Raw genomic sequence first — 12,806 nt, forward strand, 5'->3', positions numbered from 1 at the left:
TGGTTGACGTCTGTGCTTCTGCCTCCAGCATGACTTTGCAAACCACTGCCGTAAAGTCCTATTTTTGCTACAACTCAGCTAGCTGCCACCGGGTGGAAAGAGGTGCCGATTAGGGCCATACAGGCTTCCCAGGAATGGCAGGACACACTTGTTGCCACTCTCTTTCCTTGCGCTCATGGCAGACATCACTAATCAATATGGTAGCTCTCCCACAGAGCCTACTAGCGGCCACTGAATCCTGTGCAACACAGCATTCTAGGCAGCCACCGCCCGTCATTCATGGGCAGACGAAGAGAATCCTACTTTCCATCTCTAAAATGGTTGCTCTCCTTCCCCAGGCATGGGGACATGCCAAAGAAGCGGAGATGAATATACACGAGGACAGTTTTCAGAATTATCGGGACACCTGACTTGGCTAATTACTACCCCCCACCCCACCCCCAGCCTCCCCTGAGATACAAGAGGCACTATGCTGTGGTTGAAAGCACCAGACCAAAACAGCACACCAGCTTTTTAACCCATTCGTGTCCAGCATTCAGATCCTGACTCACTTTCTAGCTCTGGAAACTCACCTCGCTGAGTCTCAGTTTCCTCACCTGGAAAATGGAGACCAAGGTACCAAGGTGTAGTCTCCTATCAGGACTGACAAAGGTGAGGCCCAAGGAGGCGGGGGAAATCAAGGGGCTGGTGCTTCTCAGTGAAAGCAATATAAGCTGGGACCACGGCCAAGTGGACTATTCAGTGCTCTGGGACCCAGTGGGCTGGCCTCTCCTCAGCTCAATCAGATGTGCCAGGGGCCTTGGTCTAATACAGTTAGACAGTACATCCCAACGCCATGGAAACACGCACTGCCGTGCATGTGCCTAAGAGGTATATGTTGCTCGCTCTGGGCCCGGACCCAATGTTGCTGTAGGATCTTGAGCAAGTCACTTGCCCCTGCGGTGCTTCATGGCAGGACGTCAGAGTATCATGATCCTCTAACGTGATTGCCAGGGCCCACAAATGTGCCTTAATATCCCAGTTGTCTAAAAAAAACCTCGACCTCTTTGTTTAGGGCAGGACCCTGCCTGGAATCCTGCACGTCTGTCTTGTACAAAACACACAAGGATGAGTCATCTCAAAGTTTCCTGTTCCTGTTTCTTTAAAGAGAACAAGAACTTAAAGCCACCTGCAAAAGCATGAAAGCATAATTCTGGAGTTTTCTAATTATTTCCTCAGCGTTTTACAGTTACCTAATTCTTAGCTGATTCTAGGCAATGTCTTCTGAAACTTGATGGCTTCTGTCCAAAGTCAATGTTGGTTTTCTAAGGCCAGATCTCTGTTTTTTTTCCTTAAGATTTTATTGGGGAAGGGGAACAGGACTTCACTGGGGAACAGTGTGTACTTCCAGGACTTTTCTTTTTTACAAGTCAAGTTGTTGTCCTTTCAGTCTTAGTTGTGGAGGGCGCAGCTCAGCTCCAGATCCAGTTGCCATTACTAGTTGCAGGGGGTGCAGCCCACCATCCCTTGCGGGAGTCGAACCAGCAACCTTGTGGTTGAGAGGATGCGCTCCAACCAACTGAGCCATCCGGAAGCTCAGTGGCAGCTCAGCTCAAGGTGCCGTGTTCAATCTTAGTTGCAGGGGGCGGAGCCCACCATCCCTTGCGGGACTTGAGTAGTTGAACCGGCAACCTTGTGGTTGAGAGCCCACTGGCCCATGTGGGAATCGAACTGGCAGCCTTCGGCGTTGGGAGCACAGAGCTCCAACCGCCTGAGCCACCGGGCCGGCCCCAGGACAGATCTCTTTTGCACTTATGTCAGATCTATTTATATATACCCGGGGTGCCAAAACAATGTATACACATGACTTGTATTCATCTTTTGTTATCGGTATATATTGAGTATTACAATTTTAATACAGTTTTTTTCCTATCTTAAAATGTATATACATTGCTTTGGCACCCTCTGTATTTAGTCAAAAATATACATTTCATTAGCAAGTACAATTGCCATAAAGGCATTTGGGAGCAAACAGAATCTTTTATATACATACGATCCAACTGGTGGGCAAAGTGAATGTTCCATAGACAGATGGTCACTCCGTGATTAAATTTTGCCTTGATCATAAGTCACCATGTTATACAGGAGTAAGGAGTGCCAATTAACTGATGAGCTGGTTAAGAAAGATAGCTAATTGGCATCTGTATACTATTCCATCCAACAGGAACAAAACACACAGTCTTCTCAACCTCACATGAGACATTCACCAAGACTGACCACATTCTGGGCCATAAAACACACCTTAACACATTCCAAAGGACATATATCATCAAAGTGTGCTCTCTACCACAATAGAACTGAATAAGAACTCAATAATATAAAGAAAGCTCTCGGGGGCCGGCCCGGTGGCTCAGACGGTTGGAGCTCCGTGCTCCTAATGCCGAAGAGGGCTGGTTCGATTCCCACATGGGCCAGTGGGCTCTCAACCACAAGGTTGCCAGTTCGATTCCTTGACTCCCGCAAGGGATGGTGGGCTGCACCCCTTGCAACTAACAGCGGCAACTGGACCTGGACCTGGAGCTGAGCTGCGCCCTCCACAAACTAAGAAAAAGTCCCGTTTCCCCTTTCCCAATAAAAAAAAAAATCTTAAAAAAAAAAAGAAAGCTCTCTAGGAAATTCCCAAATATTAGGAGATTGAATAACACTTCTAACTAACACCTGGGTCAAAGAATTCTCAAGAGGAATTTAAAAATATTTTGCACTAACTGACAATGGAAAAACAAGCAATTAAAATTGCAGGATGCAGCAGGATGCAATGAAAGCAGTACTTAGAGAGAAACTTTTGGCATTGAATGCACATATTAGAAGAGAAGAAAGATCTAAGCTGAGGCGGATGGAGAAGTGGAGCAGAGGGATTTTTAGAGAAGTGAAACCGTTCTGTATGATTTTGTAAAGGTGGATACATGACATTATGCATTGGGCAAACACACAGAATGAACCACACAGAGTGAACCTAATGGACACGATGGACTTTAGTTAATAATGTATCAATATCAATCCATCATTTGTCACATGCGCAAACGTTAAGTAATCGGGGAAATTATGGTGGAAGGAGAAGAGACACATGGGAACTCTGTACTTGCTGTTGAATTTTTCTGTCAACCTCAAACTGCTATAAGAAATAAAGTCTATGATTCAAAAGGAAAAAAGTATAGTGTGGTGCCATTGAAAAAAAAAAAAGAAAAGAGAACCATGAATGTTTGTGTGTAGGTATGTGTGTTAACCTAGAAAAACATCTGAAAAGGTCTATACCACAATGTTCATAGCGGTAGTCTTGAGGTTTAGGGTTAGGGATGGGTTTCTATGCTTCTTGATTTTTCTGACTTTTTTTTTGTCTTTCTGCAATATGCATGTACTGCTGTAAAGATCGCAGGAGACTATAAAACAATTTTGTCAGCACCAACACCAACCAAAAAAATACAGGTAGAAGGAAACCAAAAATCAGTTTTGAATTATGATTTCTATTGGGGGAGGTACTAATGGGACTTACAAAGCAACATAGTCAGAGGACAGTCTGAAGAAAGGCCTGATGTTAAAGACAGAGAGTAGGTTTCAGAAAGTGGAAGAACAGCCTGGGAGAGCAGAGAGCAGACGCTGCTCTGCTCGGCGATTTCAGGAGCGCTTGATTTGCTAAGAAGCAAAGACCTGAGGACACAGCTCCTCCCTTCCCGGGAAACGAAACCAACAGTAACTCGACTCGGGCAGCCAGGAGAGAGCTAGGCTGACAGTTTCCTGGAGCCAGCTGTGCGGCTGGCGGCTGGCTCTCTCCTATCTCTGCCTCAGTGTTACTATGGAGCTCTGCGATACCCCAGCCAGGAACTTGGACAAGTTCATCGAAGACCAGCTGCTACCAGACACGCATTTCCGCTTGCAGGTCAAACAAGCCATCGACATTATCTGCAGTTTTCTGAAGGAGAAGTGTTTTCAACATGCCTCCCACCCCATCCGGGTGTCCAAAGTCGTGAAGGTGAGCCCGCCTACCAGGCTGGGGAGCGGGTAACTGAATGGGCAAGGGTTCGCACAGAGAACGAGAGAGCAAACGGTTGAGGCCTTTGGCACTGGTGGTTTCTGATTTATCCACACCAAAATTATGACCACAGCTCGTGAAAATAGACTCAGGGGTGAGGTTCTACGCCTGCAATTTTTTAACAAATGCCCAGGCGAAGTTCATGAACCACCGTCCCAGGCCACGTCCATTTCAGAGATAGGGAAACTAAGGTCCAGCTCTGATCAACAATATGCTCGTTAATGGCCAGGCTGCGGACTTAACGTTTCTACAGTATCGCGAGCTGATTAAGAGTATTAGTTTTGACAGGGTGGTTACCAGAGGGGAGTGGGGGTTGGGCGCAGGATGAAGAAGATAAAGGGGGTCAGATACAAGGTGATACAAGGAGGTCACCTTTGGTTGGTGAGCACACAATAGAGTATACAGATGTATACTCTATTATAAAGTTGTACACCTGAAATTTATATAATGTTATTAACCAATGTAACCCCCCATAAATTTAATAATTTTTTTTTTTAAAGAGTCTAAGTTTTGAAAGCAGCTAACAGCTACTGGTTGTGAAACCTTGAGCAAGTGACTTAACCTCTCTTCACCGTAGTTTCCTCATTCATAATTCCCAATACCTTATAGAGCTATGCCAATTAAGTAAACCACCCAGCCTGGGCCAATCTATAGCACATAATAAGATAGTAAAGGCCAGGGAGCAAAGAACACAGACTCTGGAACAAGGCAGCCAGGGTTTGAATTGCATCCCTGCCCCGTACGAGCTATGCGGTTGGGCTGATATATAATCTCTCTGAGCATCTGTTTAGCCGTCGGTGCGGACTAACGGTCATAGCACCTAAATTACAGAGCCTTTGGGAGCATGACAGGAGTTAAGACTGTGAATGCACTCAGAACCGCTGGGGGCACTCAAGGATGTTAGTGATTGCTCCCATCGCTTTATTTAGGGAGGCTCGTCTCAATAAACGTGAGTTCTCATTCTCCTCGTCTGTTTTAGGGTGGCTCCTCAGGCAAAGGCACGACCCTCAGAGGCCGCTCTGATGCTGACCTCGTCGTCTTCCTCAGCCACCTCAGAAGTTTTCGGGAGCAGTTTGATCGCAGAGGAGAGTTCATCCAGGAAATCAGGAAACAGCTGGAAGCCTGTCAAAGAGATAAAAGATTTGCCATAGAGTTTGAGGTCCAGAATCATGGATGGGCGAACCCCCGTGCACTCAGCTTTGTGCTCAAGTCCCCCAAGATCAACGATGGGGTGGAATTTGATGTACTGCCCGCCTTTGATGTCCTGGGTAAGCACCCCCAGACATGTGGGGTTTCAGCCTCTGTCCTCTGTCAGGCGCTTCTTTTCTCTCTCTTTTCATATCTCTGAGAAGAAATCTCCCGCTGCTCGAGTCTTCCCCAAACAGGGCATCCCTTCCAAGTGGGGAGGAGATCTTAGAATCTTCCTGGAGCAAGAGTCTGAGCAGCCACAGGAGTGACACTAAACAACAAATTGGCACAATGTGGGAGCAAGACGTTTCTGAGTAAGCTTGCCAGGCTTACTAACCAGGTCTACTCGTGGCGAAGTGTTTTATCTTCCTCAAAGTGAGGCAGCCTAGAGCTGGCATGAAGTCAATATGTTAATTTCATCTTTTACTCAAAGCGTGAGAAAACCTCATCAAACTTACTCCGAGGGTTGGGATCCATGGATCCTGTACATGAGCATTTGGACGGGAAGCGTAACCTCTTAGAGGCTCACGTCCCACATTAGCGAAACTGGTCAAACCACACGAGCCGCATCAAACTATTATTTTAAGTATTAAACGATCATCTGCATTCAACTCTTACACAAGGCCTGGCACATAGTAGGTGTTCAAAACTGTGAGGGCCCCAGCTGTGCACCAAGGTACCCCAGCACACCCCAGTGAACTAACTGTCAGGGGTGAGTTGGGATAGTTTAGATTTTAAATTGCTGAGGGAAACAGTGACATGTATCTGATACCATGCAAATTGCTATTATTAAGTTGTACAGACTGAGCTACTTAGTTAACAGAACTGTTAGGGATTTCTTTTGGCCTAGGGGACCCGTGAGAAAAACATTGAAACTCTGGAGGCACCGGGAAATGAAAAAGTTTGGGAATATCTCTTGGTTGCCATGTCCTGTGTTGGGTGCTAGGGAACAATGGATACCAAAATAATAAGAGGGAGAGAGAGAAGGGGAGAAAGGGCACAACAGGCAGAGGGAACAGCATAGGGAGAGGCCCAGAGGTTGGAAAAGATCGCTGTGTAGTGTGGGAACTACAGGATGCTGAAGGTGAAAGGAGGGGAGAGGGCAAGGGGCAAAAGACTGAGGAGTGAGCCAGGACCGCTGCAGACGCCTGTACGCTGGGGGATGCATTTCTCCTGAACACAATGCAGAGCCATGGAAGGGTGACAAGCGAGGAAGTAACATACTCAGATGTGTGTTTTAGGATGGCCCTGACTGTAGTGTGGGAAATAGATGAGGACAGAAACACCCAACAACAGCCATAACAACAGATTATCCATTGAGCACCTACTGTGCGCTGGGCCCTAGTCTATGGCTGTGAATGAGCCAGCCAGACAAGGAATCTCTCTCCCGGAGCATGACAATAAACAAATAAACAACATGAATACAGTGATACTTGCTGTGACAAAAATTAAACAAGGTGATGGGGATTGGAGGTTTTTTTCAGACAGGGTGATGAGGGGGTGACATCTGAGCCTAGGCCCATGGGATGAGAAGGAGCCAACCATGGGAAGATCTGGGCGTTCCAGGAAAAGGGAGCACCAAGGGCAACGGCCCTGAGACAGGAATGAGCTTGGCAACTTTGAGGAAGAGAGAAAAGGGCCGGGGAGTAAGTGCAAGTGGAACAAGTTGGGAGTGAGAAGGGAAAGGTGGCAGGTGACAGACGACACCAAACCTCATAGGCCACCATGGGGACTTCGATTTTATCCTAGAAGTCAGGGGAAACAAGAAGTGGCGTAATCAGATTTTAAAGGGCCTCTCTGGGTGTTAGGCTGAGAATGGGCTGTACAGGAACCAGCAAGAAGACTCCACCAGTCCAGCGAGAGATGGCGGTGGCATGGATAGCGTGATGGCAGTGGAGATGGGAGAAGGAGGGACTGGGGGTGGCCCTTGGGCCCCCTGGCTCTAAGCCTGCTGCCCTTTCCACAGCCCCCAGTGAGCCTGTCTCCCCAGAGCAACTAAAAGAGAACAGCTGACACCTTAGAACAACCTCAGAGAACAGCTGACACCTTAGAATGATGGATTCCTCCCTAACAGGTCAGGTGACGGACGACTACATACCTAACCCCCAAATCTACGTCAATCTCATCCAAGTGTGCGAACATCTGAAGAAAGAGGGGGAGTTCTCCGCCTGCTTCACGGAGCTGCAGCGAGCCTTCCTGAGGCAGCGTCCAGCCAAGCTCAAGAGCCTCATTCGCCTAGTCAAGCACTGGTACCAAAAGGTATGGCCGTCAGTCCAGACCCCAGGCCAGAGCAGAGGAGGCGGGGAGGGGAGGAGAAGGAGGCAGCAGGAGAGAAGAAAAGAAAAGGGAGGGGAGACGAAGACGAGGTGGAGGGAGATGAGGGAGAAGCAGGGATAGAGGAAGGAGGAGGAGAGTGTACAGGAACAAGGAGGGAGAAGTTGAGAGGAAGAAAAAGGGGAGAGGTAGAAGGGGAGGAGGGGAGGAAGGAAGGGGGAGGGGCAGGTGCCAGTGGGTCCAGGGTATCAGGGTCTCCTGGTCTTCCCTATCTCAGGAAATGGCAACTCCATCCTTCCAGGTACTCTGGCCAGAACCATGGGTCTTCCTTGATTGTTTCACACACACACACACACACACACACACACACACACACACACACCCCTTCTGTTCACTTCTTTGCTGTCTTCTCTCTGTGCTTCCTGTTTTCTCATTTGCAAAGAGTAACATGGCATAGCAACAGAAAAGCACATAACACAGTGCCTAGCATAGAGTTGGTCCTAATAAATGTGACTTCACTGAGCCACCGCAAAAGCACACATCAGAAAAGCAAACCTGTATCATGTGCTTAGCCTGTGCCAGGCTCATTACTTTTAATCTTTCGTGGATGAGATATGCGTTTCTGTTTACTTTTCAATGTCCTATATTTTTTTAAATCTTCATGGTGATTCTGTGAGCCGGATAAGGGTAAGTGTTGCTATTAAACCCATTTTACAGGAAGAGAAACTAAGAGTCAGATGGGTCTTTCAGCTAGTAAGTAACAGAATGAATAGTTGGCTTTCGGTCTTCTGACTCAAGTGTTTGCCTGATATATAATAAGCATTCTGCATATTTTTGGAGGGATGAAATAATTAAGGGTAACCTTCCTACTTTGAAAGCAAGATAATCATGTATCTGCTAGACATGTCAGTTTGCTGTTCCAGGAATTTTGATCATGGAACCTGAGCATTTTTGAACTTTCAAAAGTAGTTCTTGACAAGCATAACACTGCCCCCAAGGACATATTGAAAATTCATGAGAACATTTTTGGTAACCATGGTGATGGGGACAAAAATGCTACTGATAATTAGTGGAAAGAAGCCAGAAATACTAGTTGTTTTACAATGAGCAAGACAGTCCTGCAAAGTATTGTCTCCTCCCTCCCTTCTTCCTTCCTTCTCTCTCTCTCTCTCTCTCTCTCTCTCTCCCCCGCCCGCCCCGTCTCCTTCCTTCTCTAAGATAATACAGGAACCTTACAATACTTTAACTCCACTAACCACCATCACCATTACCTCCAACTTACATGCTTCTTTTGTTGTGTATTTCGTCTCTCTATATTTTCAAGTACCTGAAAGCATATGTTCATTTAATCTACCCACATATTTACCACGTTCTGCACCATCAGTTCTTTCCTACATCTCTAACCTTCCATCCGGGATCAATTTCCTTCTCTCTGAAGTACCTCCTTTAAGATTTCTTTGGTGACAGTCTTCTGATGGTAAATTCTCTCAGTGTTTGTCTGTCTGAAAATATTTTAATATTACCTTCATTGTTGATGGGTATTTTCACTAGATTGGTGGTCATTTCAGTACATCGGATATACCATTTCATCTTCCAGGGTCACTAGTGAGAAACCAGTTGTCTGTCCTGGTCATTGTACTTGAAATCGTTTGTGAAATCATTTGAGCTTTTGGGTTATATATCTTCCTCCAGAGGGAATTTTGTTTACTTCTATAAGGAACTTAGGAGCACTACAAGTGCTTCCCCTCAGTTAATTTTCATAATATCCTTATGAGGTAGGTGCTATTATTACCACTCACTTGGCAGATGAGAAAAATGAGGCTCCAAGAGTTGTCTGCCCAGAATCAAACAATGGTGGAGCCAGGATTCAAACCCACATCAGTCAGAATCCAGAGCCTAAGCCTTTGCTCAGGGGTCAGTGAATTTTTTCCATAAATGGCTAGGTAGTATATATTTTAGACTTTGTGGGTCACACGGTCTCTGTCCAACTATTCAACTCTGTCTTTGTAGCATGAAAGCAGCCATAGACTACTTGTGTACATAAATGAATGGCCATGACTTTGCTTCAAGAAAACTATTTACAAAACTAAGCAGTCAGCTGGATGAGGCCCACGGGAAATGTGCTTTACACAAAGCTGGATAAACTCATTTTTCTGGTTGTTTTTCCTCTTCTCAGTGTAAGGAGAAATGTAGGGAGTCCCTGCCACCACAGTATGCCCTGGAGCTCCTGACAGTCTATGCTTGGGAGCGTGGAAGCAAGAAATCAGAATTCAACACTGCTCAGGGATTTAAGACCGTCTTGGAATTAGTCCGGGGCTACCAGCAGCTTTGGATCTACTGGCCAAAGTATTACAACTTTAAAAATCCTGTTATTTGTGACTACCTGATGAAGCAGCTCGAGAAACCCAGGTACTCTACCCCGACAGGGCTTAGCCCCCTCCCACCACATAGATGGACCCCTGGCTACATCTCTGGCGCCTTGGAAACGAGGAAGTAGGAGGGCTCCATGTTTATTGATCATCTGCAGTGATCAATCCCTGTGCTAAGTGCTGTCCTACTGCCATCTGATTTAAACAACAACCTCAACCCTGCCAGGCAGGCACCATGCTAACCACTTTATAGAGGAGTAAACGAACGTTCTGAGAAGTAAAGAGCTTGTCCAAACCTTAACAGAAAATGAGTGGAATAAGCGGAAATTTGCTCTAAAATAACAGCCACAGCAATAATAATAATTGCTCCCAAGGATTAAAAGCTTGCTTTAAGAGGAACACATTCTAATATAATAGTAAAAATGATCATTATAACTGACCCCTTATTATGTTCCAAGTACTGTGCTGAGCATTTCACATGCCTTGTCTCAATCTTCATACTACATCCTTTGAGGCTGGCATGTTCAGCTCTCCCCCTTTCACAGATGAGGAAACTGAGGCTTAGAAAGGTCACGTGACCTACCCAAGGGCACACCACGAATAAAAGGCGGAGGTGAGATTGAAACTCAGGTCTGTCTGGGTGGTGAACATACAATGTGATACATAGATGATGTATTACAGAATTGTACACCTGAAACCTACGTAACTTTGCTAACAATTGTCACCCCAATAAACCTTAATTTAAAAAGAAAAGAAACTCAGGACTGTAAGGTCCAAGTACAAGGCTTCTTTTCCTGGGCTCACTGCCCACCACTGAGCCGGGCACTCAGGGCCACGCCCGAGGGAGCAGCCCCTGCTGTGCCCCTCCTCCAGCCCTGAGTCCCATCCTGCCCCAGGATCGTGTTTTGCTCTTCCAGGAGCATCTAGACTCTCTAGACAGAGTCCAGCTTCTCACCTGTCTCTCTTTCAATGTTGCTCTTCAGGCCTGTGATTCTGGACCCAGCTGACCCTACAGGAAATGTTGGTGGTGGAGACCGCCGTCGCTGGCAGCGGCTGGCACAGGAGGCTGAAGCCTGGCTGAGTTACCCATGCTGTAAGAATCAGGATGGGTCTCCAGTGGACTCCTGGGACATACAGGTGAGACCCTCTGCTTCCTCCTGCCTGTGGTCCTTCCCCCAGCCCTCCACACAGCTTGAGGCATGTAGCTGGAAACCATTGTTTCCAAAGAAATCGCCGCTTGCCAGAAACCACTCATTCATATAGTTTCAGGCTGTGCTTCATAGTTGACAGTCATTTTGACCCCATGCAGATGGTTCCTAGAATTTTTACATCTCTTCTTCCAAGTTCAGTCTTTCATTAATGCTGCCTTGGCTTGAGGTCACTTTTTTCACAGCTCCAGTTGGCTCATCCCCCTAAGAAGAAGAAGAATAACAACAAACACCGCTTATTGAATATTTGCTTTGGGCTCAGGTTCTGTCCTAAGCCCTTTTACACACATTATTTTATTAAATCCTCACAACACCCTATGAGATAGGCTTTCTACTCCCATCTTATAGATGAGAAAAGGAGACTCAGAGAGGTGAAGCCACCTACCCAAGGGCATTCAGCTAGGGAGCGGTAGACCTGGGATTCAAAGTCGGTGGACTCCAATGCTAGCGCTCATTCTGCTGGGTAAACAACCCACCTTGCACCCCCCCCCCCCACCACATGACGTGACAAACAAACGGGAGACTCAGAGCAGCTGAGTGACAGTGATCATGTCACACAGCTAAGTAGGGGCAGAAATTCCTGAACTGGGATCTTTCCACTCTCAGGGGAGGGGTCTTTCTCACGCTGGGGGATTGATGATGTCATAGGTGGGTTCCCTGGGAAGCAGACTGTGAAAGGGAGTGTCGCGTGCAGGATGTTTGGGGACAGAACGCCTGGAAGCAGCACCTGTGGAACTGAGGGGGAAGGAAGCAGGCGCCAGCATGGGGAGAAGTCCAGCTGGGATGACAGTATCAGCCAACCCCCCCCCCCCCGCACCCCCGCCCTCTCCCCTGGGGAGCCCCAGGGCTCCAATGGCCTTCAGAGTAGTCCTACAGCAGTCTGAAGCGGTCGGGCCTTTATATCCGGCATGGATCAGTCATTGAATGAATGCGGGCAACTCAGGAAGGGGCGTGGCCGCGAGCGAGGGCCTCTCTGCAGCGGACCAATGAAGTCCGCTGGCTGACAGCCTCTGCGGCAGCTGGGACTTGCTCGTCCTTCCTTGAGGAGGATCCAAGTGGCATGTCGCAGTGTCCACCATAAATGCTCACTGAGACCCGTGACCAAGGTGGCGCGACCAGCTCTCCATTGTGATCATGTGCTTTACTTTTTCAGTTCTAAGAAGGCAGCGAAGAGAACTGGATAACCTGTGCCCGCGAGACATATCAGCTCCGAGATTAGGGGACAGCGCCCTGGATCCTTCCACAGCCACAACCAACGCCAGGCAGAGTCCCCTCCCCAGGCAGAAGAGAGCTGAACCAAATAGTTCACCGAGAGTTCACTTTCCATCTGCAAACCAGGCAATCCAGAGCCGACTCCTTTATCAGCTTTCCTAGGACTCAACCTTTTGGGCATCAATCCACCTGCCCTACTCACCCCAGGGCCAGGTCCCAGACAACTGGGGGACAGCCCCTACACGCTAGAGCCCACTGCAATTATTCTAACTAGCCAATCCTAAGCCTACTTACCCTGCTTTGCCTTGCCTCTGCCACAAAAACTATGATAAAACTTCCTGCCCATATTTTCCCCTCGCTTTCTCTGCCTCCTGAACAGCCCTGGAGCTTCCTTATGGGGCCCTGTGTGATAGGCTGAGCTTCCTGCTTCTAGGGATCTGTGAGTAGAAACTTCTTCCTACATGAAAATATTTGGTTATTTAACATTAG

At 47.3% G+C, this 12,806-nt stretch overlaps 1 protein-coding gene across 1 annotated transcript; it reads left to right on the forward strand.

Moving 5' to 3' along the window:
- The first annotated feature begins 3,716 nt into the window (after nucleotides 1-3,716).
- OAS1 (2'-5'-oligoadenylate synthetase 1) lies at nucleotides 3,717-12,748 on the forward strand. Its single transcript, XM_033097132.1, has 6 exons — nucleotides 3,717-4,006; nucleotides 5,046-5,334; nucleotides 7,329-7,513; nucleotides 9,705-9,937; nucleotides 10,881-11,034; nucleotides 12,259-12,748. The coding sequence occupies exons 1-6, from the start codon at nucleotides 3,830-3,832 to the stop codon at nucleotides 12,262-12,264; spliced, it is 1,044 nt and encodes a 347-aa protein (XP_032953023.1). The 5' UTR covers nucleotides 3,717-3,829; the 3' UTR covers nucleotides 12,265-12,748.
- Nucleotides 12,749-12,806: the final 58 nt, after the last annotated feature.

This window comes from Rhinolophus ferrumequinum, chromosome 25, assembly GCF_004115265.2.
Source record: "Rhinolophus ferrumequinum isolate MPI-CBG mRhiFer1 chromosome 25, mRhiFer1_v1.p, whole genome shotgun sequence".
NCBI classification, from domain to species: domain Eukaryota; kingdom Metazoa; phylum Chordata; class Mammalia; order Chiroptera; family Rhinolophidae; genus Rhinolophus; species Rhinolophus ferrumequinum.

What these genes read in the sequence shown, in the direction of transcription:
- OAS1 (XM_033097132.1), top strand. Translation starts at nt 3,830, where the DNA reads ATGGAGCTCTGCGATACCCCAGCCAGGAACTTGGACAAGTTCATCGAA. An exon ending in TCAAGCACTGGTACCAAAAG is followed by an intron (nt 7,514 to 9,704) that starts GTATGGCCGTCA and finishes TCCTCTTCTCAG; the next exon opens with TGTAAGGAGAAATGTAGGGA. An exon ending in AAGCAGCTCGAGAAACCCAG is followed by an intron (nt 9,938 to 10,880) that starts GTACTCTACCCC and finishes GTTGCTCTTCAG; the next exon opens with GCCTGTGATTCTGGACCCAG.